The 27962-nt window shown below is 38.7% G+C and overlaps 1 protein-coding gene across 3 annotated transcripts; it reads left to right on the top strand.

Annotated features, from left to right (window-relative positions):
* Positions 1–30: 30 nt before the first annotated feature.
* Positions 31–22378, top strand: LOC120464051 (uncharacterized). 3 transcript variants are annotated; one of them, XR_005618595.2, is made up of 17 exons: positions 31–1012; positions 1136–1186; positions 7969–8069; positions 8208–8337; positions 8627–8676; positions 9270–9375; positions 9777–9935; positions 10041–10158; positions 10285–10346; positions 10470–10595; positions 11070–11149; positions 11259–11390; positions 11660–11856; positions 13636–13765; positions 16016–16200; positions 18218–19486; positions 20942–22378. XR_005618595.2 is itself a non-coding variant. In XM_039653369.2 (16 exons), exons 1-16 carry the CDS (start codon positions 241–243, stop codon positions 18399–18401), a joined length of 2586 nt encoding a protein of 861 aa, XP_039509303.2. In that variant the 5' UTR covers positions 31–240; the 3' UTR covers positions 18402–22378. The 3 variants fall into 3 exon arrangements, 1 of the variants encoding a protein (XP_039509303.2); XR_005618593.2 differs by having other exon boundaries at positions 9267–9375; XM_039653369.2 differs by having other exon boundaries at positions 9267–9375; positions 18218–22378.
* The last annotated feature ends 5584 nt before the right edge of the window (positions 22379–27962 follow it).

Raw genomic sequence — 27962 nt, 5'->3', positions numbered from 1 at the left:
AGCCTCATCCTATTCTCTTTCAGGCCACTGCTAAGCAACAACCTACAGAGGATTTATTTTTTATTGCTCAGAAGGGTTTCGGTGAGAGGGTCTTGCATATTGATGCTTTTAGGGGGTCTGTTTTCCTTTCGGTGAAGGTTTAGGTGATAGAGGTGAAAAAGCCATGCTTTCTGTTTCTGATCCACAGACTTTTAGTCTCATCTTGGATTGAGAGGGTCAGGGAGTGGGGAGGAAGTAGCGATGGACATGGCAAAGCATGTGGATAACCGACATTCCAGACAAGAAAACATCATCAACATTGTAGAACGGTTCCTGTGTTGCTCTTGCTTCCGAACTGTTGAAAATGACTGCTTGGAGTACAGTCAGGAAAAGCCACAAAATCCCAAGCCTGTCGTGGTAGAGGAGAATGTCCATGTCGTTGTTGAAGATTTGGGAATAGACAACCCTGGATTTAGCCTTGCTGAAGTTAAGCGCTACGGGCCACCACAACAGATCACTATTGGCCGCTCTGCTAGTTCTGTGTCCGTGTGCCAAAGAGCAGCGCTAAAGAAGAAGCTTGCACCACTTTCTTCTTTACCATTTCAGTCCAGAGTGATCCAGAACAATGAGGATGACTCTGCTGTTGACTCTCTTCTGTATGGTTCTGGCAGCATTAATGTTGAAGATGGTGGTCTTCTCACACCACCAGTCATTAACCTCATACCTCCGACACCTTCCGACGTAATAGATGACGACCAGTTCTTTGAAATAAACTCAGAAGAAGAAAGTCTGCAGCAAACTTCTGGCAGTGAAGGAGTGGACAGTATCGGCAGTGCTGCTACAGGAGAGAAGGAAGGGGAGGAAGATGTAGACCAAGATGTGGAGTTTGAAGGTAACCATGAGACCAAAACTCAAGAACGTCCACAGGTGGAGCCTCAAGACACAACCAAGAAGAATAGCATGGACAAGTCTACAATTCCCTTCCTGCGCAGCTCCTTTCAAGTACCCCCACTTCCTGAATACCCACGAAAAAGTAAGAGGCGTCAGCAGTGCGATGAGCCCACTGGCACGTGTACAAGATTGTAGTTAGAAGTGTGTAGTTTTGCTCTTACCATGATACATTCTGAAATAGTTACTTGTTTGTTTGCGTTGTTAGGAAGCCTCAATACTGGAATCAGTTTGCTGCAGTTCACTGAACATAATCTGGGTGAGTCTGTTTTGATCGTTTTGAAGAGTCACTTCTAAATTTAACATTCTTAACAAATGTCATATGCACATTTGTTAGCACTATAGCCTATATAATATTTAGTATTTTTTTTCTATATAGTATAGAGTTATATAAACAGTCAATATTATTTATTTATTTATTTTATGTTTTACTGTTGCCAAAACTGGCATCAAAGTATGATTGATTGTTGCAGCTTGACAAATATTCCTGGTGTCATATACGGCACTTTTCACGAATAAGGTACAAAACTTAAAAGAGACATACAGAAGAGAGTCCAAATTAATATTGAAATATTCTACTGTAACAATTGTGCAATTATAATTAGTTAATATTAGTTAGTGTATTTTTACTACAATGAATCAAATATTAATATTTAAATAGGTATCAATAGCAATAATTAAACTGATCAACTTTTCTCAATATCAATTTTAATGGTTAAATTCCCATTTTAAGGAGGGAGCATACCAACATTTGATGTTTAATACTACCTGCTTAATTTGACTTTTTTTTAACATCATGGACAACTACAGTGCACTGTATTTGTGGAATGTAGCTTATCACCAGAAAGAGAAGGAATCAGAAATGTTGAGTATTTTTTACCTAATCGCATTAAAATTATGGCGCATGCACGTCTACAAATATTTAGAGGTTGGTATGTGACACAACTATAGTATGTAACCTTTAACTTAGCAATTTAGCAAAAAAAAAAACCTACTGCTTAGCAATTTTCAAGAGGTGGCAGAAATCTGAAACGGTCTGAATAGTTAATCGTTGACGTATTGGTCTGAAATGCTGAAATCTTGCCTCTCATGACTCATTCTTTTTTTTTTTTGGACAATTTTACTCATGTCCTCATCCAGGTGTGGTTTTCTGCAGAAAGGGCACAGTTCAGAGGGTGTGGGTGGACATGCCACTATGCAGGTCTCATCATGCACAAAGCAACTTCTCACAGCAAAAATATTTAGACCCTTTAGAGAAGTGAGCTGTTGCTCCTTTCCGAAAACTAAGGTGTTTATTGTTTGGTCTAGAGAAATGACTGTTTTTTTTTTTGTGACCAATGGGTAATCTTTTTAGGACAATGGTGTCTGGGCTGTGTTGAGGGATGGCCTTTGTACACATTTAAGCGTGAAGCCATATGACCTGTTTCCAAGCATTGTATTCCAGTCAAAAACCTTCACACGGTTGCTCCAGGCATTTGAAGAAGTTGCACAGATCGTCTATGAATGAGTCTGTCTCAGTGTCTGTTATACTTCTATTTGTTAGTACGCCATTGACAGTTGTAAATAAATGCTGACATCACACAGGTGTGCTTTACAGTAAAGCCTTCAAATGATTAACACTTGAATGTGTTTGTTCATAATGCACTTTTCTGAAAGTTCAGCGAGCTTGGTTTGGAGGACACTGTATTCTCTGGTGCTCTGTTTCAGACTGGTCCACAGTACATTGGGGCCCTGTGGAAACTGGGTAAACAGCTGGCAGGGCGGAAAGACTTAGATACTTCCCACGATCCCAAAGGCATCTCTCGCTCTGATCCTCTGAATATCTGTACCTCTACCTCCTTCAGCCATGTGGTATTTAATTAATCCAGTTCGCAATTTATTGGCTTTTTTGCAGGGAGGAGAATGAGTTGGACTGCAGCACATACAGAATGCATGTTATTCTCCTGCAGCAAGATCTGGTTTTGGCTCCCTCAGATCTTGACCTGTGTTAAGTCCTTGGATTTACTGAGTTTTCCCTCCAGTCTCGGGACAGGCTCTGCACATATCCTCTTCCTGTTCACTGTCTAGAACGACCAGAGGCTGTCAGAGGGCCGACTTCAACGACCGTGTGAAGTGGCCCAGTTTCTGAAAGCCTTCTATCATTTGCTAGACCATTTTAGCTCTGGGGACTAAACACTGTCTCACTTTCTCCCATTTGAAATCATTATGTTTTGTGCTTTTGTATTTTCTGTAAGTATCTAGTTTGTTTAAAAAGGACAGTTTCACACAGTCCATGAAGTTGAACCAATTCTGAATTTGAAAGGTCAATTTAATCTCACAACTGAATCACACTTGATAAGTCACACTCCCTTCCTCTTGCATGTCAAATTACATTTATTTTCATTAACGCCGTATAGAAGTAATAATTTCATCAAGTTTGCAGTGCAAATCAATCATCAAGAACAAAAAAAAAAAACTACTTTTTGAGGTATTGCAGAACAGTTCTTAAACATTGTCACAATTGAATTTTAGTTGTGTGAAATATGTACATTTGTGTTCGGACTTCATACATCATTTTTGTGGGCATTAAGTGAAATTATGTATGGGATTTCTATTTTGAGGCATGATTTGCATGTGACTGGATATTGATATTATTCAGTGTTATTTATGTTTCTGATATGTTAGTGTAACGGAGGCCAGCTAGTAGTTGCTGTGCGAGTAAACCTCACTCCCCGATCTCAATAGGCGCTCTAGCGACAAACGCTCTAGTCTGCAGTCTTTAGCCTCCTTGTTAGCGCGCCCGACTCTCACGCTGGAGACCCGGATTCGAGGCCCGCTCGGCGCGGGTTGAGTGGGACCCGAGTGTGAAGGGTTACATTAGTCATTACCATTATGTTGAAGACTTCCATTGTACAATTTTTTTTTGTCCTTGTGCTTGTATTGGAAACGCCATGCATACAATGCACGCCATACAAACAATTTTAACAAATAACATACTAACATGTACTATTGTTGGCTAGTAGTTTGCGACACAATATTAAATTTAGGTTTACTTGTCTGATTCATGACTTTTCAAGTGAGTTTCCAACAAACAAAGTATTTCAGTTGAGTTTACATGTTAATGAAAATCAGTTCTGAAAGAACTTTAGCCAAAATCGCTTCTTAACCACAAAGTCAATGCTGTTTGTCTGGCACAACTACAATCACAGTCTTATCGCATTCAGAAAGTCAGTGATAAATGTGTATTTATTTAAAATCGATGCCTGAAGAGGGAATGAGACGCTGCCTCAGCGCTGTGGGAATGCCCCTGCGCGTGTGCCTCCTGAAGCATGTATTGAATCAGGAATCAAAAAAACAAGCGTGACAGCTTCTGATAGGCCAAAGCAAGTGCTAGCTGTTTTCCATTGCAGGCATGCTGGGAGTATGGCTTAACGATGCAGCATCTTGTTCCATCTTCAGGGAACTAGGGTTACAAACGTAACCGAGACGTTCCCTTTCAAGGTTGCGTCAACACTGTGGGAACGCTAATACCCACATCGCCATAAGAACAAGAGCCCGTCGTGTGAAATCAGAGTGCACAGAGGACGAGAGCACCTGCGCTCTTGGAGTGGAGCTGAGGTCCAAGTCATAGAACCTAACAAATGTGTGCAGTGAGGACCATCCAGACAATAGAGTTTTAGAAGGAGCCATACTCCTAGTTGAGTGAGCTCGAACAGCCAAAGATGAGGGCTGACCAGCCAATTCGTAAGCAAGTGAGATGGTCTTGACCACCCACATGCTCATCCTCAGTTTAGATGCAGCACACCCCTTCCTGGTTTGTCCAAAGCAAACAAACAACTGTTTAGAGTTCCTCCACACTGTGGAACTGCAACACTGTGGACATAAGCATGTCGTCAAAGCGATGCCTTTCGTTCCTTGTTGCCCTATCAAGCTATCCTGGTTTGACCACGGTGTATTCTTCCAAGTTGCCATAATAATAGTAGTAAGTTTAGTAACTATCTCTGGCCAAACTATTTAAAAATGGCGGGGATATTCTGGATACTCCATCTGGCGTGTGCAATGATGACGCAGTTAATGGTGACGATTCTCTCTGACCAATCAGCAGTCGGCATTGTTTTCACGTCCTCACGTCCTGTTTTCATCTCCTCAAAGAGTGCTCAGCGGAAGCGGAGCGTTCTAAGGGGAAAACGCTTGCAATGCTCGCAATCAGGTCCCTATATATATATAAAAACTCCTGCCTAGTGACAACTAAGGACAGACAAAAACACTTGAGACAATGATTCACATACTGTATAGCACTTGCTGAAGGAACATAAACTGTTGCGCTTGTGTTTTTGGGGTGTTTAATAGTCTCCTGGTCAATGACGTCACCCGCCTATAACGCTTTGTCTCTCCATTGGACTGATTCCTTGCGTGCTTCAGGACGCACACACGCAGGGGCGTTCCCACAGCATTGACGCAGCTCGAGAGGGAATCTTCTTCTCCCCAGAAATTTTTTGTGCATCACTTGTAGTTTTAGCAGTTGGTCTCAGAGAAGCAGTACTTTATCCTTGAGGAGGGAGTCAGTATCAGGGCTTTGAGGAACTTGAAGGAGGGGAAAATGTTACGAAGTCTCTCTGTGTTGGCCCCATACTCACGTAAGCTTTTTTTTAAGGGGGCAGAGAGTTCATTGGAGAGACATGTGGGGTCTTATGTGATGCCCTGGGTCTTGTTCACACACCGTTTGAGGTAAATGTCTGAAATTGGAGAGAGTGAGCTTCCAATAATTCTCTCAGCTGTTTTGACAAGGCATTGCAGGGCCTTGTGGTCTAAATCATTGCAATTTCCAAACCATGTTGTTAGGATGCTTACAATTATTTCTCTGTAGAATGTGGTGAGGATGGGTGGGGGAAGTTTGCCCTCATCAGTCACTGCACAGAGAGTCCTATGCTTTCTTGGAGTGATGCGATTGATGTGCAAACACAGAAACGTCTCAATCCTGACTATCTCTTTTGGAGACCCATTGATGTGCTTTGGGAGGTGGTCAGTGCGGGACTTTGTGGAATCAAAGTCTCTGTTTATTTTGTCAACATTTAGAGAGAAATTGTTGTTTGGACAGCAGATGCTCCAGCTCCTTTCTGTATGATGACTCATTGTCGCTGATGAGGCCCACCGCTGCAATGTCATCCTCAAACTTGATGATGTGGTTTGTACTGTGTTTGGCACTACATTCGTGAGTCATCAGGGTGAACAAAAGTCCTAGTCCTGTGGGGCTCTAATACTCAGTATGATGGTGCCGGACCAGTTGTTGCCTATTCCGAAGGTCTAAGTTCTGCCAGTAAAGAAATACAGATACAGAGAGAGTTATTGTTGTAAATGCTCGGTTTATCTGTAAAGTCTTCAGAAATAATTATGTTGACCATATTTCATGATTCTTCAGAAATCATTCTTATATGCATATTTGGTACTCCAGAAACATCACTTGTCATTATAGTGTTGAAAACACTTCTATCATGACAACTCACTGTTTATATATATTTGGTCTTGGCGAAATAGATCTGTTACGCTGCTCCTGCTGAATTGCTGCTGCTGTTGATTAATGCTGCTGCCGCTGCCGCTGCTGCTGCAGAGCAAGTACAGGAACTTGCTACTGCCAATACATATGCCATTTTGCTGCTGTGAGTATGTATACACACTACTGCTGCACAAATAGCATATATCAATTACCCATAGTAAGTCTATAAAAGTGGAGCTGGGGAAGGTGGAGGGTTTTAGACTCTAAAAGCATGCTGCAAACTGCTATAGAGTCTGTCTACATGTTTAACCAGCCTTTTAAATGTTGAGCAGCAAGCTCATTGGCTGCAGATGTGACATGAACCTATCAGCTTGTGTCAAGTAGTTAATGATGTGAATATCATCAATTTGGGTTAAGGCCCCATCAGCATGCACCATCTAGAGATTCATGACAGCACGAGGCATTTGTGCTGCTAAATATTTTAATGGAAACCAGGATGCTTTTTTTTCAGAATTTTTTGTGCTTTTACTTGCTTTGTCACCTAATTGTGTTCTCATTTGCAATGCCTTTTTAAACATTCTTGTTCACTCAAAAGCTGTCCTGTTGGGCTGTGATACCCTAGTTTCTTCTGTCCATATTGTGTTTGAGAACCAGTTTGATGAAAGTAATTAGTATGAGTAGTGACAAATCTATAGGTTTCTATGGTCCTATCTCTATGGTCAGCCGCTCCACCCATGTTTTACTACATGTTTAATATTTCACTTTATAAAAGACACCAGTAATATTCCTCAGGCAATGTACAAATATGGCACCGATGCCAAACACATACTATTCCCTATTATGCAGAATCACCAGGGATCAGACAGTGGGCTTTTGATAGGACTTAAGACCATCATTTCAGTGTGTCAATTCCCAGTACTTGTTTGTTTTTCCTGCTTTTTTTATGAAGGAAGGGGAGGGGGTTTAAAAAGCATTGCGGTTATGGGAATGTTAGAATGTCTGCTGTCTGTGGGAAAACATAGCATGTCACTGTTCACTAAACTATGCCACTGGCCAGACAGTCCCTCACTTGTCCTTTTCACTGTCAACCCAGTTTTGCAACATCCCACAGTCTTACAGTGCAGTTTGCGGTGTGTTTGCATTTATTTACAGAACGTGCAGACAAAGCTTATGATTAAGTTTTAATGACTGATGCTACAGAGCCTGTATATGAAAAGAAATGCCCTCATTCCTTCCGTAACATTATTAGCTCAAGTATTAGCACTAGCATACAGAGATTAAGTAGCTGTTTCCGGCTGACATTATTAATTTGACACAAATTCCAACCAAGCTTTCAAGTGTGTTCCACGGAGCACAATACACCAAATATGGTGTTCTGGATTGTCCAGACTTGAGTTTGGGACCATTTTTTCCCATGTTAGCTTGAAGTTCTACTTGTTTTGTTTCCCAGAGATGGGCTCAATGACCCAGACAGAGTTAGGGCTTCTCCACATCCAAAAGTTATTTCCCATCAGCTCAGGGATCATGTGCTAATAGTGTTGACATCTTGTGTTGTTTTACTCATTTAGATGACCTGAGTGACAAGGATGCCAGCAGCCACGAGTTGCTAAAGGAAGAGTTGAGGCTACTACCGCTGAGCAGTAAGATAAGTATGCTAACCCACCAAAAGGTAAAATCACTCAGGATTACCTTTGTAAATAAAACGTTTATTAATTAATAGACATTAATATAATCCATACTTCACACAGAATACATTTAAAAGGTAGTAAACATGTGCAAATGTTCTTTTTTTGTCATCCTGTCACAGAAACTAGCCACTAGGTCCTGTAGTTTGGACGAGACGGTGGCGAAAAGTCACACCTTTCACTCCACATGCCAAGGGCAAAGTGAAATTCTTGAAGATGAAGAATCCCCACGTCAGAGAAGGATAACTGTTGGTAAAGATGTGATGTGACTTTGTATGCTCTCCCTATTGTATTTATTGTTTTGATGACTCATATGATATATGTTTTAGATAATTCCCACTTGGCCTTTTAACTAGGGTTACCAGAAAGCCTTTTTTGGTCGATAAGCTTCACAAGCATCAAGTTTTGCTGGTTGAAAAGTATGCAAAAGCAAGTAGTGTCCAAAAGCAAGACCCCAAACTAGCACTAATCATAAACTAGCATAAAAATTAAAGCTAGTCTTTTTAGAATGGCAGTGATCATGTTATTTTTCTCTTCCCAGCATCCTACATTCCCCAATCAATGGACCACACTGGAGAAAGTGCAGTGAAGGTATTGGCATTTTTTGCTGTTTTTGTGTGCAAGATTGAGAAAAATATTCTGGAAACATTTATTTATTTATTTATTTTGCTTTTTTGTGTTTTGGGGTTGATGATAATGCAGTTACTTTCATGATAACATTATGTAAGTTGTCTCATGATTTTAGTCTCTAAGTAAGTCAAAAGACATTCAGTAGCAGATTGTATATTCCTACATAATGTGAACATACACTCATATTTTAACACCAATTATTAGATGAGAATTGCAATATATGCTATATGCTGTTTCACATTAAAATAACCCACATTTTAATGTAGTCAGATTATCCACAGCTTATGCAAGTACACTCATGCAGCGTTTCATGAGAGCACCGAAAATTCTCCATGGTTAAAGAAAACAACTCTTAATGTCCTATTTTCTGCCTTTTATGGTGGAATGTTCTAACTTGGTCTTTTTTGTGTGAATACGTCTTCCATTGTGTTAATACTCTGCAGAACTATGTTCATGAACTGTTATTTCAAGTTGATGAATGTGTCTGCATGCATACATTAAAGTAATTTGTATCATGTATTGTGAGTTTGTCTGTATCTGTCTGTGTTCAGCAGGATTCTAATGGGTACAGTGCCAAAACTTTAGCAGGGCTGAACACGGAGGAGGTCTGCCAGTGGTTTAGTAATATTGGTCTACAGAAATGCCTGCCCTTCATTAGAGGTAAAGTGCAGTTAGCGCATTTGTTTTTGTCATTTTCCCACCCCCTTTAAATGTTTTAATTCCCCATACATTCAAAGAGACAAATGCTTAGACCACAAAACAATAACTCTTTAGAATTTAGATTATGTATTACTCATTTGCACTTTTAAGTTATTGCATCATTATTAAGAAGTATTTCCATGCATCAACTTAAAAAGAGATGGAAAAACAACATTTACTAGCTAATACAACACCACAGAGACTTTTACCATTTCTAGCTAATGATTTGCAGTGCCTATTTGTTGAACATTCAAACCAATAAAGATCTATTTTGGAGATCCATTAGTGTTATTTATCAGAAGCAACATTTTGAAGAGATGTTAATAATACTGTTGTGGCTTTGGGTGGATCAAAACCTACAGAGGCAGAGTTCAGTGGATCTCACATCGCTTCGATTGATCTCCACACCCTTGAAATTCTTCAATTGTCCAATCTGGAGGAGAGAGAGAGGCTGCTGTCTGCCATCTACCATGAGTTACACCCACCAAACGCCACCACCCAAAGACTCAACTCCCTCCTGGGTACCATTGCACAATCATAACATGATCTGTTTGAGTTCACATCTCAGTACTTTTGTCTGTAAGTTTGTGGAAGCAAACCTGAACTTGTTTTCTTTCCCATAAAAGAAAGGGTTGGTCCACACAATGTTGAGAAATTTACAGCGGCTTTGGTGTCCATGACCAAGTCAAAATCTTCTCCTCAAGTCAGCAGCATCAATATGAACAGATGCTCATTCAAATTCAGGTAGTGCGTCCTTCCTCTCTTTAGAATGTAAAACGATGTGTAATAACAACTTGTTACCAAAATGGAATTATGTTAATGACATTATTTAGAGATTGACCTGAAAAAGTGTCATGTTCTCTTTCACAGACAGAAAGAGCAAAATGCTAGATTTCAGAAGAACTCCCATCTCATTGAAATCACAGTCAATGGTACCATTCTGCCTATGCATTTTTATCCCATCTTATATTTGAATATACTGTATATATGTATATATTTACATTTAATTTCAAGGTTTTGACAATTGCCTAAATCTGTCCGCTATTTTTATTTAGCATCAGAACGTACTGTTCACTTAAGGACACCCAAAGACACAAGTTTGGGAAAGGTAATGGAGTCCTGCCTGAAGATGCTGGGAATTAATGAAGACAAAGATCACTTTAAAATAAGAAGCAATGAAGGTCTGTATATAAAAGCCAAACGGAATAAATTATTTACAAATTTCGTCTTTTTATATGTATGAGGATCTACATTTTAGCCAAAAGAACTTATTGGAGACATTTTACAAATTGTTGTTGTTAATTTGTTAACTTATACACTACCAAAGATGACACCAACACTTGATAGTCAATGCAAATACTTGTATATTATTTGCAGTTAAAAAAAATGAATATAGTGATTTATATGTGCATCATATAATATATGATTTATAAGTGTATCCTTGGGGATTATGCACACATACACAAAATAAATGGACTTACGCTCAATTTATTGCATTATTTTTAGGGCTTTTTCTTTTGTCTTATTTGGAAAAGATTAGCCATTTAGTCTTGCATTTGGAGAGAATCATATATGGCTTGTGGCTTGTAAGTGCTCTGGAATTTACACAGTGAATTTACTTTTACATACCATCTCTATTTTTCCACGTTTTTCAGATGAGTTCTCCCCTGAGCAGCAGATTGGAGATTTGCCTGGCTCAGAAACAAGACTAATGGAGCTTCACTTATGTAGGAAGGTATAGACAGAATTGCATGTTGTGAGATGAGTATTTCAATGGATTAAATGAAAACACACAAACGTAACTTTAAAATAAACTTTTTAAACTTTTGCCTCTCAAAACACAGAAAGATGGTCCTGGTTCCCCAAATAACATTTGTACCACTGATAATATTAAGAGCAAAAATCTGCTAAACAACACCGGCAAGATTCGAGAGCTTAACCAACAGGTGGCCTCCCTTCAAAACGTCATCATAGAGGTAAATACTCTCTGTTGTCCTGTTGGAGAAAGACAAAATAAAACCAGAAAAGTCTTCTTCTTTTTCAGCATTTTATTCAAATGAAGACTGGGGTTAGTTGTCACACCATGAACTATCCTGTTTTTGAGTCAAAAGTCCAGTAACCAAATGCTTATTTTCCTTCACAGAAATAGACTTTCAAAAATAAACCTGCCTTGAGGGAAAAATGTGACAACTAACCCTGTTCTCCTCTATTGCTTTTAATTGATCTATGTCTGTGTTATTACCAGGTTCAGGAGCTTTACCATGGACTGGTGGCCTTCTGTTCAGAGCTGAAGAAGATGGAGGGGGACATGGATGCAGTCCAAACAGACAGTTTGGAAGTGAAGAGGCTCCTCAGTGAAGCCCAAGACAGTCTTAAGAGGAAGAGACAGAGCCTTCAAACACTCAGGGAAAATCTTAACACAGCACCAGTGCAGAAGAATAAGTAAGTATATCCTCTCATTGTAAAATAGAATAGAATGTGCTGGAGGTTAATGCAGAGTAGTTGAGTAATTACATGGGATTATCACATGGAATTGGATAGGGAAAAAAACTGTTCATTAATGCATCAGTCTTTATGGATAATGATGTGTTGCGTCTTCCAGAAGGACAGGCTGGAAGAACTGATGATCAGAGCTGGTTTTGGTTGCCCTCAGTGTAATTTCCTTTTTGAGACTGAACATCCTGAATTTTGATGCTCTGTTTACAGTCTGTTACAGTTTATTTTTCTGTGGCGTCAGTGCTGAAAGTTGCATTGGATGATGGTAATGGGTAGTCCACAGATCTTTCCTAATTTCCTAAAGTGCAGAGAAAACTGCTGCCCGGTCTGTCTCATGATTGGACCATTATGCCAGTGTTTAACGTACTTGCTTAACATATTAAATATCTGCTTGTTTCTGACAATGTAGGAAAGAAAGTTTCATCATTTACTCGGCCTTATGATATTTCATGATGTTGTTGTTGTTTTTTCATTGGAACACAGAAACTTTTGAATTTTTGATAAAGAACAGCCTTATCATGTGCAAATAGTTACTGTTGCAAAACAGGAATACATACCTGTTTAATTTATGAGGTGTGCAAATAAAGAGAGGGTGTTTGAGGAAAAAGCCAGCGTAGGTCTCACCCAGTAGTTTCCTGCTTTTTCTCCGATTTACGGCGTTTGATTTATTCTGACATCTTTTCGAGCTGGACAGATTGAAAGCAGGAATGGATAAGGGTGTTAGAAAATACCATCATAAATCAATATGTCCAAGTCCTCATTAATTACCTGATAAGCCACTTAACTTGAAGGCTTATTGTTTTTTGTTTCGTTATGTCCTTCATGTGCTTGGCCATTTCCCCAGGAAAAATGCAAACAAATCTTTCAAGTATCAGGGTTTTTGGATGACATTAATCTAAGATATTTGAGTCTGTGAACATAAGAGGTTTAGTCGACTTACATTTATTTAAGATTGAGCCACAAAATAACAAAAAGCCTAATCTTTGATATAAAGTGACAGAACATTGGAAATCTGTTCAGATCAAAAATAATAGTATTCTAAAAATGAAAATTTCCATCATTTGTTTTGTTCCAAACCCATATGACTTTTGATTTTCTGTGAAATATAGGATGATGTCCCCTCTGAGATATCGTCAAAGTCCAAACAATAATAATCATACATAATCAAACAATCAAACAGCTTAAAAAGTAACACAAAAGTGGTCCATATACGTTGTAAGTTATATTCCAAGTCTTCTGAAGCTGTATGGCAGATTTGTGTCAAGAAAAGACTGAAGACTGAACTCATGAAAAAAAAAAAAAAATCTACAGAGTTTATATTTTTAGATGAACTGTTCCTTTAAAGGTGCATTGTGTAATATTTAGGAGGATCTGTTGACAGAAATGCAATAGACCTTGTCACTATGTTGTTCTTCGTGCAAAGAAGCTTGCTAAATTCAGTGAATAAAACACTGACACAATAATGAAAAAGTAACAATAATATTTGCAATAACACCGTTTTACTGACTAATCAAGTAAAACTAATTTCTTAATTTATCTTTGTATAGAAACCTTATTGCTTAACTGGCTACTCTCTACTGTCCCATATGACAACATCATTTCCAGTCGGCCACCGTAAATTCTGTTGGTTGCAATTCACAACCTCACCACTAAAAGCCGCTAAAAATTACACAGTGCACCTTTAAGAGAGCTTAAGGGAGCAGCTTGTGTTTGTTTACTCCTCAGGCCTTCAGAGGTCCGACTACTGGAGAAGATGAGGCTAAATTGCCAGGTGTTTAAAGATGAGATCACACTGGTCTACCTAAATCGGCAGGTGGCTCACCTGCGTGAAGTTCTAGAGAAGACCCAGGCCAAGGTGAGACTGGCACTCCCAATCTAGTTTCTCTAGGTTTTCAGAGTTTCCTGTTTCAGTATAAAATGATATAGTGCTGACATGTGAACGCAGGCCAGTAGTTATTATTTTAGACCACATTTTAATGAGGCTGAACATATGGTACTAATGTGAGCATTACAGTCTTGGTTTTTCCCAATATGCAAGCACTTTGTTGGACATACAAAAACACTTGGGAAAAAATGAATGCAGTTAATCGGCTTTTCTCATAATGTGTAATATATACTTTTTAATGTTGCCATCTTTAAAACTTCTCTTGCTTCCCATGGCGTTTCACAATGACAGTCACCACAACAGTGAGCCATTGCCACCAACACCACTCATTTTTTTTTTTTTCAAAAGCCAGGATGACACCAAACACTAGTGTAAAACTATCCGTGTTGTGGCCATAGCGGTGATTCTTTCCCACCTTCATTCTCCTTTAAAGCGGCTCTTTCATCTCATCGGTAGAAACCTAACGAGGTGCCATGAAAGGACACATGCCGACCGGGACTTTGTAAGAAAAGAGCGTGTCACGTTGCCGCCCTCAGGCTACAGTCTTTAGGTGCTGAGTTGGTGGGAAAGAGGTAGTGCCGCTAATGTTTATCATATGACCTAATCAGGGGAAAGGCGCAGGTCAGGCCACAGAGCAGTCTGGGAACTAATACAAGCCTTGGCCCTAATAAGGAGCAGTCTGACATTTATTTTCCCTAGATTATCTGACAATAAGGAAATATTTCATCATCGCCTCTAATCTCTGCAATCCGTCGCGACTGCAGTGCATCAAAAAAAGACGGGAAGAGGGAGGGCCGAGTTGTTAAAATAGAGCGAAAAATAACACATGGCTGCTAACGTGGGGTCTAGAGCAGAAATTCAAGGATTTGAGGGAAAACCCCTCTAAATAATATGGCCCAAATCTTTTCTAACCTTCCCTTTTTCGTATTCCAATTGAATTACATTTCATTCCCCTTCAGGCCAGAGATGTAGTAGTGGTTGCAGACCCAGATTAGGTTTCACTATTCTGGTGGGAAAAGGTTGTGGAGATACTGTGATTGTGGCCAAGCACGAGAGCTCCCAGTAGTTGGGCTCACTTTGATTGGTCCCTCTTTCCCAAGTCTTGGTGGTCACTGTGTTGAGCTGCACTGGCGGCTAAAAGGCCCAGTGGCTAATAGTTGTGGCAGCTTTTGGCTCTGGTTGGGATTTATAGTCCATTTTGAGGTTGCCATTTTACTGCATGCAACACTACCTTCCAGGGCCCTGCGAATCCTTTATTGTAACTGACAGTGCCTCACTTATATCATTAATACCAGCCACACTTTTCTAACTGAGTCCGAAATCCTTTCTCATGCGAAACACAATCCTACAATCCGGGGCTTGGCACGACTTCCTCTCCCATCTCATAAGAGTTAGGGGATTTCTGAAGGTGTGCCCGTTTCTCAACCAATTGTTCTTGTTCTTCCCAAACATCTACGGTTTAAAAGACAGTTGCCAAGTTATAATCTGTATTTCCATTGTTCAGCTTGCTCTCTAGTTTCTGTTTGCTCTGTGTCCAGTATCTGTTCCCTCACCTCACTCCATCACTAGGTTAGTATGAAGGCTGGACGACATTACGAGCAAATGAAAGTGGACTGAAATGATTAATTCTTAAGTACCTTCCCTTTTTTGCTTCTCTTAAATAATTGAGTGAGGCCTGAGCTATGCGTCCTGCCCTAGGGAATCCAAACAGTGGGTTGATCAGGGCTCCTAAGCATTTCTGCAGGGGGGTTTCCTGTGTGAGCGATCCGTCTGGTGCCCATGTCTGGGGAGAGGCTCAGTAGTCTTGGCCGCAGGGCTTTCACACGCCAGGAGACTCAAGCCCTCACCTCGACTTTTCTGCTGCTTGTTCAGAGAAACCTGATCACTTTGCATCTATCTATTCACTCACTTCCTGTATTCAGTCTTTGTCTCAGCTATTTGTTATATACCAGTGATGAAATCATTAGTCATGACACGTTTTGGCCCCTATATGCATTTAAATGCAAGGAGGGAAACACCTGTGTGACAAAAACGCTACTTAAAATTCTGCTTACTCCACAAATAATCAAGCCAATTTTCTTTTCTTTAACACTTCACACCTTTTCAAGGACAGATCCATAAAACTCTATCTATAAAATGAGAGCAGTGTCTCATTGAGGAGAGCATCCAGATATTCACTGATGCCATTTCAGCAATTTTCTTCTTCTTTTTTTCCTGCAGGAGAAAGCTGAAATAAAGACTCCTACTCTGACTCAGCTAGTCTCTTTGCAGTCTCCTGTCATGCTGGTGGCCACCCAAGTGAAAGCAGACTCAGACGGTCATTATGGTTTCTCTGCACACTGTGTAGAGGGCCAGGGATTGATGGTGGTACACACTGAGGGTGCTAGTCTCTGTCGGAATGACAGGTAATTGATATTAAAATATTTTAAGAATGTCTATTTGATTATTTTTTTACCATGTCTTCAAGCTTTCTTTTGCCTGCACCAAAATGTTATTGAAACATTTAAAGGAACCAGTTCACCCTAAAATGGAAATTGGAACAGCATTTTTGTGCAGTCTATTTTTTTTATGATTTCCACCAAGTATAACCTTTGGGTCATAGTCCTAAAACAACTGAAATACTAAAGAATGTGAGATCAAAGAGGTCAGCTCAGTGTAATGGATGTTTTGATGAATTAAGCCTCTAATTGGCCTTTCATAAAACATGCCAAGAAACATCCCAAATTTTCCAGCCTTTAAGAGAAGAGAGGATCACAGAGGTTCCATCAGCTTGTGTGTTTTTCCCCTGTTGCTATGGAAATTTGTAGGAGACAGGGAGCATAACAGGAAAACACTGAAATGTAAAATGTGGGTGGCTATGCACAAGGAACAGATACAAACATGAATAATACCTAGTTAAGTATTACATTTTTGAGCTGGGTTTTGCAGAACATAATAACCTTATGCATGCAAACACATGTACATAAACACAAATAAAATTCAAGTTATAATTAAGTGGAGGATGGATGAGGACCAGAGGGAGGGGGGAGGAAAAACATACAGTAATAAAAATTTGCATATGCACCCTCTGGAAGATGTGGATCTGAGTAACTGCATGTGTTTGGTAGCTAATTGCCAAACCTTTGGCAAGATTCTTTTCACAGTCAGTAAATGAACATAAAGGCCAACGTCACTTTTCTATTTTCAGAAACACAGTGCTTTAAGTAAAATCTAATGAGTGCACAAAATTTAACAGGCTTAAAATCAGTTTCCATTAAGATTCTGGAGATTTAATTTCACGCGTGGTGTGTTCTTATAACTTATTAGAAACGCTAACTATTGGAACCACAATGTGTAAAGTTTTTTTTTTTTTTTACCTCTTATTTAGTTTTCAGCAATGCAAAAATATTGCAATAGTTATAAGAGGTTTCTCACTCACACACACACACACACACACGTTTTCATGTTTTATAGGGAGATTCCATAGACATAATGTGTTCAAATTTATATTAGGACCCCTAATCCCACCCATCACAGAAAGCTTTCTGCATTTTTAGATTTTCAAAAAAACATCACTTAGTATGATTGTTTTCCTCATGGGGACCAAAATATTTCCTCACAAAGACAAAGATTTCGGATGTTGGCAACTTTGTGGGGATAATATTGGATTGTATATTCTATGTATTGTATGTAGCTTTTGAAACATGACATCATGTAATTTAACGGCGTCTCGTGTGTTTTGGACGATGCGTGACTTTGGAGACACTCTGAAGGGAAGGTGGGATCTAATGCTTTCAAAGCTAGCTTACAATCACCAGATGCTCCGAAATGGCCTACCCTCCCTCAAAATAAATATCCACACTGCTGCAATTTGATCCTTTCTCAACTTTATTGCAACCGGACCATGACACCATGGTCTCCCATTAATCGAAAACTGTAAACTACATATTTGTTTTCCAATTACTAAGTTGGTACTGTCACGATACACACACAGGAAATGGTGAGATCCAAATGCAGTATTTTATTAGGGTAATCCGTACTCACAAAACCAGTCCAGGCAAGGGTCAAAATCCAAATAGTCAGTCCAAACACAAGAACATAAACAAGAAAGCAGCAAACCAGAACTTCAGATTCTGGACTCTGTGACAAACACTGACAAACAGGGTATACATACACATAGATACTAACACGGTGAAGGGAACAGGAATGTGCAATGATCAATGAGTCACAGAACAGGATGATGGGAAATGTAGTATGAGTGGTGGAAGAGGACCTCTGGTGGTTACCCAGGGAAACACAAACCAGACACTGTGACCGGTAGACTGTTTTGCCTTATCTTTCCAATGGAACCAAATTACCCCTTTAAAGAACAGTTACGTAATGTCCCTGTTAGCAATGCCATCAGTGTTATTTTTCTGAGGTGTGTGTGTGTCTCTGTTTTAGGCTGGTGGAAGTAAACGGAGTGAGCGTCTTGGGGAGCAGTGAGGACGAGCTGAAGTTGCTGCTCAAGACACACATTGCCCACATCATTGTCTTACGCCAACTGGCCCAAGAGCTTTCACAGGAAGACCCTTCTGGCCTGAGTGATCACCAGGACATGTCAGAAAACACAGTCAGACACATCTGACACAATCACATCTGATGTTTTATCCCACTTATTTATCGTAATGACATTTGTCTTGTCTAGAAGAGGTTTATATGTTTAACCTGCATTACATTTTCTGGGTCATTTCGGGGCAGTTTAATTTTTGGGAGGGTATGACTTCATGTTTTGGGTTGATAGTAATGTAACAGCCATAGTCTCAAATAATGGGTGGGTCAGTCAAAAAATTGCTCATAAAAATGGCAATTGCATGGGAAAAAGGCATTCTGAATTCTAAATTGCATTCATCCATGAAGGTCAAGTTAGCAAAATAAATCATTGTCAAAACTTTCACTTTGTACAGGCAGCTGTGGTGAAATGGAAGGCATGGAAACTTTTAAGACTGACGTTAATGAGAATATAGATATCAAAGCTAAACTTTTTGAAAATAGCTAAATATTTATTTCCATGAAAATGCCTCATGTAGTAAAAACAAATGAACCACTTGCTTGTATTAACACGATGTTTAAGGGGGTTTTTATTATTATTTTTTATTAATTTATAACTTTGTAGTTTTATGAAGAGGTCTGATTAAAGTGTTTTACAATATGTGAAAACCTACAAGCAGCAACCATAGATTATTTCACAGAAATCTGAGAACAAAAGAAAATATATATGTTTTTTCCTACATCTCTCTTGGAAAAACAGAAGAGAATTGTTCAGGTATGGAATATGCTGTCGGGAAGGGCTCAGTCTGTGCTCTGATCTGACATTTTTGAAGTGTTTTTAGTAGATTAAGGCAAAATCTATGTTAAAGGAAAGCCACACACACACACAAAGTGTGACAGATGTGCTTTTTTAGCCTCACATCTTGATGCCTCTGTGGACCGCATATATCCGGTCTTGTGGTTCAACCTTGTGGGTTTCATTGTAAGCCTATTAATAAAGAGACTGGGCATTCTAACTGGCAAGTGGGACCCGCAAATGGAGGGAGGTGACCTGACCCATGATCTCTTGACCTTTGTGGTGGAATTATGTGGTCATGTGAATCTAACTGTGGGAGTTGAAGAAAATCTTAAAGGAAAGGAATTCTGCCATTACTGACAAAGTGGAAGTGAATTACACTGTGCGTAAGTATGTTCAAGTACAGTGCATGATTCATTTGCCATTGTTCAGACTGTGTTCACAGAGTCAGTTTTTCTCATAGGCAGCTGAAATGTACTTTGCATAAACACTAATCCATGGTACAACTAATACATTCATCAAAACTGGCATTTCCGTCAGCAAACAAATATGCCTTCGGTGTACTGGCACATGGGAAGTATTAAACAATCAACAGGAAGTGTCCATCCAAACTTTATACGATAAAGATAAAACATGATTTAGCTGCACAAACTGTTCACACAAGGGAGGGCAATCCAAACACACTTTCATAAACAGTGCTGCTGGCAAGGAAAGAAAGACATTGTGGGATTCTCAATAGCCTACGCCCTTCCCCACCCTCTCTAGTCGTGACATGTCTCCTATAAATGCTCTGTCTTTATTTTCTTTTTGATAAAGGAAGATAACCAACCAATCATAAGAATAAGGTAGTGAAGATTTATTTATAATAATATGAAAATCATAACTAGTTGTGCAAGAATTTAAAAAAGCATGAAAATAGAATAAAAAAAGAACTCTTCTAACATTAATGAATAACTACACAGGAACAAATGAGTAAAGCAATATTAACATTCTAGATACTCTGATTAACTAATTAAGTAGAGCTCAGTGGAATGAACTAGGTCACTATTAGCTAATCAACAACCTTACAAAAACCTCAAAAGCGTACAATGACTTCAGTCATTACTACGGAGTTACCATGTTTTTCACTTTAAAATACTGTTCCAAATAATTCGAAATTCCTTCTGAAGGATTTGGTAATACATGAGTCATTACTAGTGGGTTAACATGATCTTAACTTTAGAATTAATGATAAAGTATGCATTATTTACATTAATTATGAGCCTGTATAGTAGTTCTTTTAAGTCCTCAGGGAGGAATGAAAAAATAGTGATTAGCTAATAGTGAACTATACCTCATTCAACTGAGCGAACCACGTTTGTCCATGTGTAGCTATTCATTAAGGACTAAACAGAATTCTAAAGTGCTACTAAAAGAAATTGTGCCAAGAAATATTGAATATATCTATATGGTGAAAACAGTTCTCTCGTCGCTTGAGGGCAAAACATGTTTTTGTTTCATGTGTTTGATTGTTTTTTCTTTTATTTCTCTGACAAAAAACAAGTCTGGTAACTATAAAAAAGACACATGGCCCAAAGCCTAAAATTATTATTAATCTCTTAATCATCAAGATAAAAGCTGCAGTGTGAACAGAATGTGCTGAGTGACAGTGAAGATCAACCATAACAAACAAGAAAATGTGTTCATTATTGCAAATTATTAGCATTTTTGCAACTAGTTGATCATATATATTTAGTTTAATTTGCCCCTAACAGAGTATCTGTTCATTTTATGTTTATTTAGCACATGTTCAAATGAGCACTGTACTAATTGCGTTGTATCTTTCTTTTCTTACACTGCAGTTCTTGAAATGCGTCCAGACCTGTCATCTGTGTGTGGAAGACGTGAGGATGCCACAGCATGAATATTCCCATCATCACAGCAGGCATTGCTCCAGTGCTGACTGTCAGACATAGCTGCTAAAGTTTATGGAGCAGAAACATTTGCCGCATACAGACGTATGGCGCATTTCTGAGGGATCGCCTTCCCTCTGGCCAAAAACCTCCATACATGCATTCTGTTAGGATCTGAAGCCAATAAAAATAGTTTGGCCTCCTTAAGGGGAGAAAAGTTTCTCTTTAACAAATGGAGGGGGCAGTTCGGCATTTCTGAGCTGTTTTTTTTTTTTTTTTTTGGTTGGTGTTGAAGCAAAGTGAGGGTGGCTGTGGCTTTTCGAGGCTTTCTGGTAGTCTGTACTTCAACTTAACAGCCAGTGCAATACGTCCAAAGGACATGGCATGTGTGCGTACCCAATTCAAAGACTATATCAGTTCAGTCGGCAGGGCCGTTGACGTATCGGTTAACATGGGCACGTTTATCCTTGTAATGCATATGATGTGTGTTGTTAGTGTCAGTTGATATTTAAATATAAACCCAGAGCGTTTTGACCTTATGGTGTGTGTACAGAGTTAAACAGCTGCAGACAATCGATCCAAGTACACACAATTTAGCCTTCTATCCTTTCACTCCCTCTTTACATCCGAATGAGTCATTCAAGGCAAGGACATTTAGACATTTCGATATCTGCCAAGTTCCATAATGACCTGCTATGACAATCTTGTCTCCATTTACTCCAAACATCACTGGATAGACTCACGTAGCGGCCAAAATGGGTCACTAAAGATGATGGAAATGAGTCTGTTATTAACAACATATGCTATTTTAGCATATATGCATTTTTGGATCAGTACTTATAGGAGGAAGATGTACTAGTTGTGCACTCTTGCATTGCGCTTGTTGGCTGACCCTTGAATCGTACAGTAACACCCCTGGGCGTCTGTTCTGTTTTAGGTTTGTAGATATGACCATCTACAGCCTTCCAGATAAGCAGAAGCAGACATCTATCTCTCTCTCTCTGAACTCAGCACTTCCAGGTTCATCTCTCTTCCTTCTGCCCCCATAACATGAGCCCCACTCCTGCCCACCCGACATTTAAAGAGCTCCTGGCATGTGTTTGAAGTTAGTGTAGGCATTAGCTCTGGTTTCCTGCTTCAAATCCCTATGCAGGCCCAATAAAGGTCTGTAGGTTGAAAATTCACTGAAGTGGATTACTCCCTGTACAAAAATATAATACAAACAAACTTGGCATTTACTGGCTATTATGAAGAAATATCTGGCACCCAGTGACCTTCTTCCTCTCTATGGTTAGTCTGAGATGTCTATTCAGACAGAACCCTTTGTAATCTCTAACTGCCTCAATATCAGTTTATCGACAGCTGCCCAATTGATTAAATAACACAGTCTCATCCCAAGACGTCATACAACTGACTCTTTTGACCATACGTCAACATCCGCCATTTTAGGGTACCCTTAAACGTCGGTTAGATGACAATCCTGGGGCGTCATCCAACTGACGCTTTACCTTTAACGTCAGTTAGGTGACGGGGTAGGTTTAGGTCTGGGGTAGGGTTAAGGTTAGATAACGTCATCTAACCGACGTTTAAGGGTACCCTGAAAGGGTGGATGTTGACGTATGGTCAAAACCGTCAGTTGTATGATGTCTTGGGCTGGATTAAAGGGTACAACGGGGCTAAAAGTACACCCTGGGGAAAATTAGCCCCATAGTGTAGGATTACAGAAAAAAATATGTTTTTATTAAACATTGATAGATGAACATTGATTTTGTGTGAAAATAAATCATAAAACTTGTTTTTTTGTTTGTTTAAAAATCTTATTAATGTATGAGGTGTCAAGGTGGGCCTTTACCCCACATGGGGTAATACATACATAAATTATTTATACAAATACTTTAGCTAAAATAATAGATAAGTCAGAGTTAATATTAGTTATTAGTTTGAAACAATCACTTTATCAAATTTTGTACTATATGTTCAGCTTATTTTGAAAATATAATAATTTCTTTTTGTACAATAAATACTCTGTAATAAAAAAAATTAAAGATGCAGAGACACATTTAATATATATATATATATGTTAAAAAATCATTTAAAGGAGAACTCCGGTGCAAAATGAATCTTTGGTCTAATAAAACATCGGCACCTAGTCAGCCGTTCTCTATGATTTGTTTGCTTGATAATCGAAGAGTTTTATCTCCAAAAACTGTTTAGCGTATAATGCTAGTACTTGGGGCATTTACTAAGTAAAAAGAAATCGCTAGTAACGTAATGCAAAATGAAGCATTGAGAACTTTGTAAGTGTACAGACCGTTTAATAAGAAGAGACTTTATAAAGACAGTTCATTTTGTGTATACAGGCGGCGCCATCTTTGGAAAACAGTCATGACAAGTCAAACCGCGAACAACGTGCTGAGTGATCTGAACTGTATGAAGTTCAGCGAACTTCTGAACTGTATGAACGCCGTTCGGGGATCGACTTATCGAGACTATTTTCTAAGATGGCTCCTGTCTGTATACACGAAGTGAACTGTCTTTTTAAAGTATCTTCTTATTAAACGGTCTGTACACTTACAAAGTTCTCAATGCTTCATTTGTATGTATGGACCTTCATTATGTTACTGTGTTAGTGTGGGGCTATTTTGAGCCTTGTTAGTGGTATAAACTAGCGATTTCTTTTTACTTAGTAAATGCCCCCAGTACTAGCATTATACGCTAAACAGTTTTTAGAGATAAAACTCTTTACATTCGATTATCATGAAAACAAATCTCAGAGAACGGTGTACCGATGTTTCATTAGACCAAAGGTTCATTTTGCACCGGAGTTCTCCTTTAATATAGCTTTACAGTAGTAGTACCAAATGTTGTATGATATGACATGATTAATATCACATTTTTAAATATGTTTAATTAAATATGGTGATTATCTCTAAGGCGGACACCCAACTTGATTTAGCATCTGAATCTAATCAACAACAACTGGCAAAGGCAGTCAGATGTTTATCATTATGTTAATTATTGTGTCTTTAGCCCCGATAGGGGGCCTTTCACTCCCTAATACTATACTTTTACATATTCTTAGATTATTGAAAAACTGTTGCTGTAATTACCTTGAACAAAACTGAAAAAAAAAACATTAAGAAGACCTTTATCACAAAATGTAGTCAATAATTTTACTGATTCTCATTTAATACATAAATCTACAACATTTTAAAAACATTAGTTCAAATTAGCACTGAATCAGCTTTGCATTGCTGTCCGCGATCACGTCAAGGATCAGCCAAGTGTATCATCAAAAGCTGTCGTTAAAAGTGCCGAGCTGAATTTTGTGGTTTTAAAGAGAATCGTCTCAAACTGCTTATCTGGAATTCATTCGACTTTTGGCCTATAATCTATATTGAACTTGCGGAATCAACAATAAAATCTATGTTGATGTAACGACAAGCAGGTGAAAGAGACACATTTAGCTGTTTAGCCCCATAGACTCCCATTCATTCTGCGCTCGCCCGCGATCACCTCCAGTGGAATTCTAATGGGACTGCAACCAGATGATACACAATAGGGCTAATAGGAAGTGTCAAGGCTCTCCGTTAGACTATAGACGAATCCGGCGAAACTACCGGAAGTAAGCGGGCGCCATTACTGAGCTGTTGCTGGGTAGGCTTGCGCCATTGCCTCCTATTGTTTTAGTTGCAACTTGCGTCCACTGGAATAAACAGCCCACGATTTACGACTGTCACTAATGTTACAATGTTACCCCTTGTATAATGTCGAGTGGGTAAACAGTTTCCGTTATAAATTGTTTCAATGGTGGCAGTAAATTTTCAATTTTGAAGAGAAAACATTGTGAATACCCCGGGTCGACTGCCCCTGTCTGGTGCCGTACGGTTTACAGATTTCCTGGGCGAGTACAAGACGTGGACATTCGCGTATAATTACAATTATTTAATGACATAAGTAAAAAAATATAATAATGTGATGTAGTGATCAGCAAAATCTCCTCTCTTGCTATTTTTCTATTCAATTAACATGCTATGGTCATTAAATGGCTTTCCTGAGCTAAATGTAACATTATGCGACATAATTGTTCTCCTGCTGTTATATTGACCTCTTTCTATGGTTTAAAAACACTAATTGGTCGATATTATGTATACTTTCTAGCTGTAACGTTACCTTACCCTTACCCGTTGCAATGTGAAAATGAGATAAATAATGGACACAAATGAAAAACATGAATTTGTTTATTTGATTTCATTCATTTATTTATTGTTGCCAAATGGACAGATCTTTTTATAGTTTCCTCGTTAGCAAACGTTAGCCTAGCTAGCTTGCCAAGCTATTTTCATAAATAATCTGTAAGATCGTTTACCTTCATCTGACTGGAGGCCGTTGTCTAACATCATCAACCCAACAAGTCATTCTGCCTGGCTGTAGCTGTCATCGAGGGTGCGTTCGCGTTATCACCGAGGTTTGTTTACATACCTACCTTTTCCGTTTTGTCTGACTTGTCGTTGTGTTTTCTGACTTGTAAATTTGTTTTCAGATTTGTCGTTGTGTTTTCTGACTTGTTAATTTGTTTTCAGATTTGTTTTTGTGTTTTCTGATTTGTTAATTTGTTTTCTGAATTGTTATTTTGTTTTCTGAATTGTCGTTGTGTTTTCTGACTTGTTTTTTTTTTGTTTTTATAATTGTGATTTGTTTTGCACCTCTCGGCCACCGTACGTATATGCCGGTGTAACAGCTCAGTAATGGCGTCGCCACAAGATGGCAGCCTACACAGAACGCTCGTCGGATTCGCCTATTGAATAAAGCATTTAAAAAAAAAAAAAAAAAAAAAAAAAGGCTCTCCGTTAGACGGGTTCTGGCCAATCTCTGATTGGTCTTGCGTCATGACGTAATGTGTGACGGCTCATAGGCGGAAGCTATATAAGGACCCGGCAAACATGAGATGTCAGCTTTGTGTTCTTGATCAGCAAGCGCTATATGTACAAACTGTCTGTCTTATTTGGTGTTGTTTGTCCTATAAGAATTGTCCTGTAGCCTATTATTTCAATACGGAATTTAGTGGCTCGGATCTCGCGTTTGCCGAGGCAGCGTGTAGATTACGATACTCGGCAATAAAGATTCTGTGACTGGGATCTCGCGTTTGCCGAGGCAGCACGTTTATTAAATGTCTGTATTGCAATAAAGAATCCATAGTGGCTCGGATCTCGCGTTTGCCAAGGCAGCATGTAGATTACGAGTTTACTCTACAATATTCTGTGACTGGGACCTAGCGTTTGCCGAGGCAGCGCGTAGATTTCAGGTCTGCATTGCAATAAAGACTCTATAGTGGCTCGGATCTCACGTTTGCCGAGGCAGCGTGTAGATTACGAGTTTACTTTGCAATAAAGATTCTGTGTAGGTGCGGGGCATGCACAGTCAGCTCCTGAGGGCGCTGGCTGTGTTCATTGACAAATATCTCGACGCACACACAGCCGTGCGTTCGGGTGTTTCAGCCTCGTGCCCATTGTTTCAGCCTCGTGCCCACACATGGTAAAAATGCAGAAGAGGTTGCAAAAAAAGTTGAGAGACGTTATGGTAAAAGTTACATCTTGGCTTAATCAGAATTCTCTGAGGTTAAATGTGGCAAAAACAATTTGTATGTTCTTTTCTGAAGGACATAGTTCTGATAAAAAAAATAAATAAAATAAAAACCAGGACATTTTTATTTCAGTAGAAAGAGTACAAGTTGTTTCAGAATGTAAATATCTAGGGGCACATCTGGACTCCTATCGTGGTTTTAAAACTCGCGTAAAAAAAGTTTGCAAAAAGACTAAATTTAACTTGGTTAATTTAGGTTTATTAGAAATTGTTTATCAAATCAGGCAGCAAAGATATATTTCCATTCTATGATTCTTTCTCATGTCATATTGTTTGACAAGCTGGTCAAATACACTTTTGATAGTCCTAAAACCATTAGAATCACTATACAAACAAGCACTAAAATTTTTAGATAAACAATTCAGTTTTCATCACTGTCACATTTTAAGTATAACCTGTTTAACTGGGAAAATCTAATCAAATTTAAAAATGTTTGTTTAGTTATAGGATTACGCATGGTTTGGCTCCACCTCCTTTGGCAGATTTTATTAAATCTAAATCTGTTGAAAACAGAAGTACAAGAGGTGTAGTTAGAGCGGATTGTATAATTCCACATAGGAAAACATCGTTTGGTCAAGCTGTTTTCTCATACAAAGCTTCACGTCAATACGGTACCTCAACCAATTAGACAGTGCTCATCATTTAACTCTTTTTTGCTTAATCTTAAGAAATGGCTACTTCAATGTGAACATTAATGCTGCTCCTCTATTATTATTATTATTATTATTATTATTACTAACCTTATTATTGATTTTATTATAGACCTATTTATTCATATTTAACTAAAATATTTTTTTTATTTTCGTTTAATTGTGTCTGTATATATATATATAGTCTTTTTGTATACTTCTAGTTTTATGACTGTTGTATGCTGTAACGTTTAACACTTTTTTTTCTAGTTTAGAGCCTAATAACATCTGGCAAAGGGACTACCAATGAAAACTAGCCTTCGGGGTAATTTGGGTACATTTACATTTAAGAATGTTTATTAATGTACACTGTCCCTTTTCTAAATAAATAAATAAAAATTAATAAATTGACTTTCTTCTCGAGAAATGAAAGACAAATATATTGTGAATGACTAGAATCTCGCCGTTGCCGAGGCAGCACGTAGATTACGAGCCTACAATGTTAATGACACATAATCTTAAAAAAAAAAAAAAAAGAAAGGGAAATAATACTGTATTGTTGTAAGGCATTCACAGTTAGCTCCTGAGGGTGCTGGCAGTGTTCATTGAGAAATAGCACGACGTGTAGGCCTACAAATTAAATCATGCGCTGTTGAATATTTCAGCCTCACACCGGTTGACTTTCTTCTCAGGGGATG

This window comes from Pimephales promelas, chromosome 11 (genome assembly GCF_988280905.1).
Source record: "Pimephales promelas chromosome 11, fPimPro1.hap1.1, whole genome shotgun sequence".
Classification (NCBI taxonomy): domain Eukaryota; kingdom Metazoa; phylum Chordata; class Actinopteri; order Cypriniformes; family Leuciscidae; genus Pimephales; species Pimephales promelas.
The sequence above is the reverse complement of the archived record's forward strand: the minus strand, read 5'-3'. Positions and strand labels throughout refer to the sequence as shown.

Excerpts from the sequence above, each read along its gene's own strand:
- LOC120464051 (XM_039653369.2), top strand. The coding sequence starts at position 241 with ATGGACATGGCAAAGCATGTGGATAACCGACATTCCAGACAAGAAAAC. Across the intron at positions 1,013-1,135 it reads TCCTGAATACCCACGAAAAA|GAAGCCTCAATACTGGAATC; the intron begins GTAAGAGGCGTC and ends TTGCGTTGTTAG. Across the intron at positions 10,159-10,284 it reads AGATGCTCATTCAAATTCAG|ACAGAAAGAGCAAAATGCTA; the intron begins GTAGTGCGTCCT and ends TCTCTTTCACAG.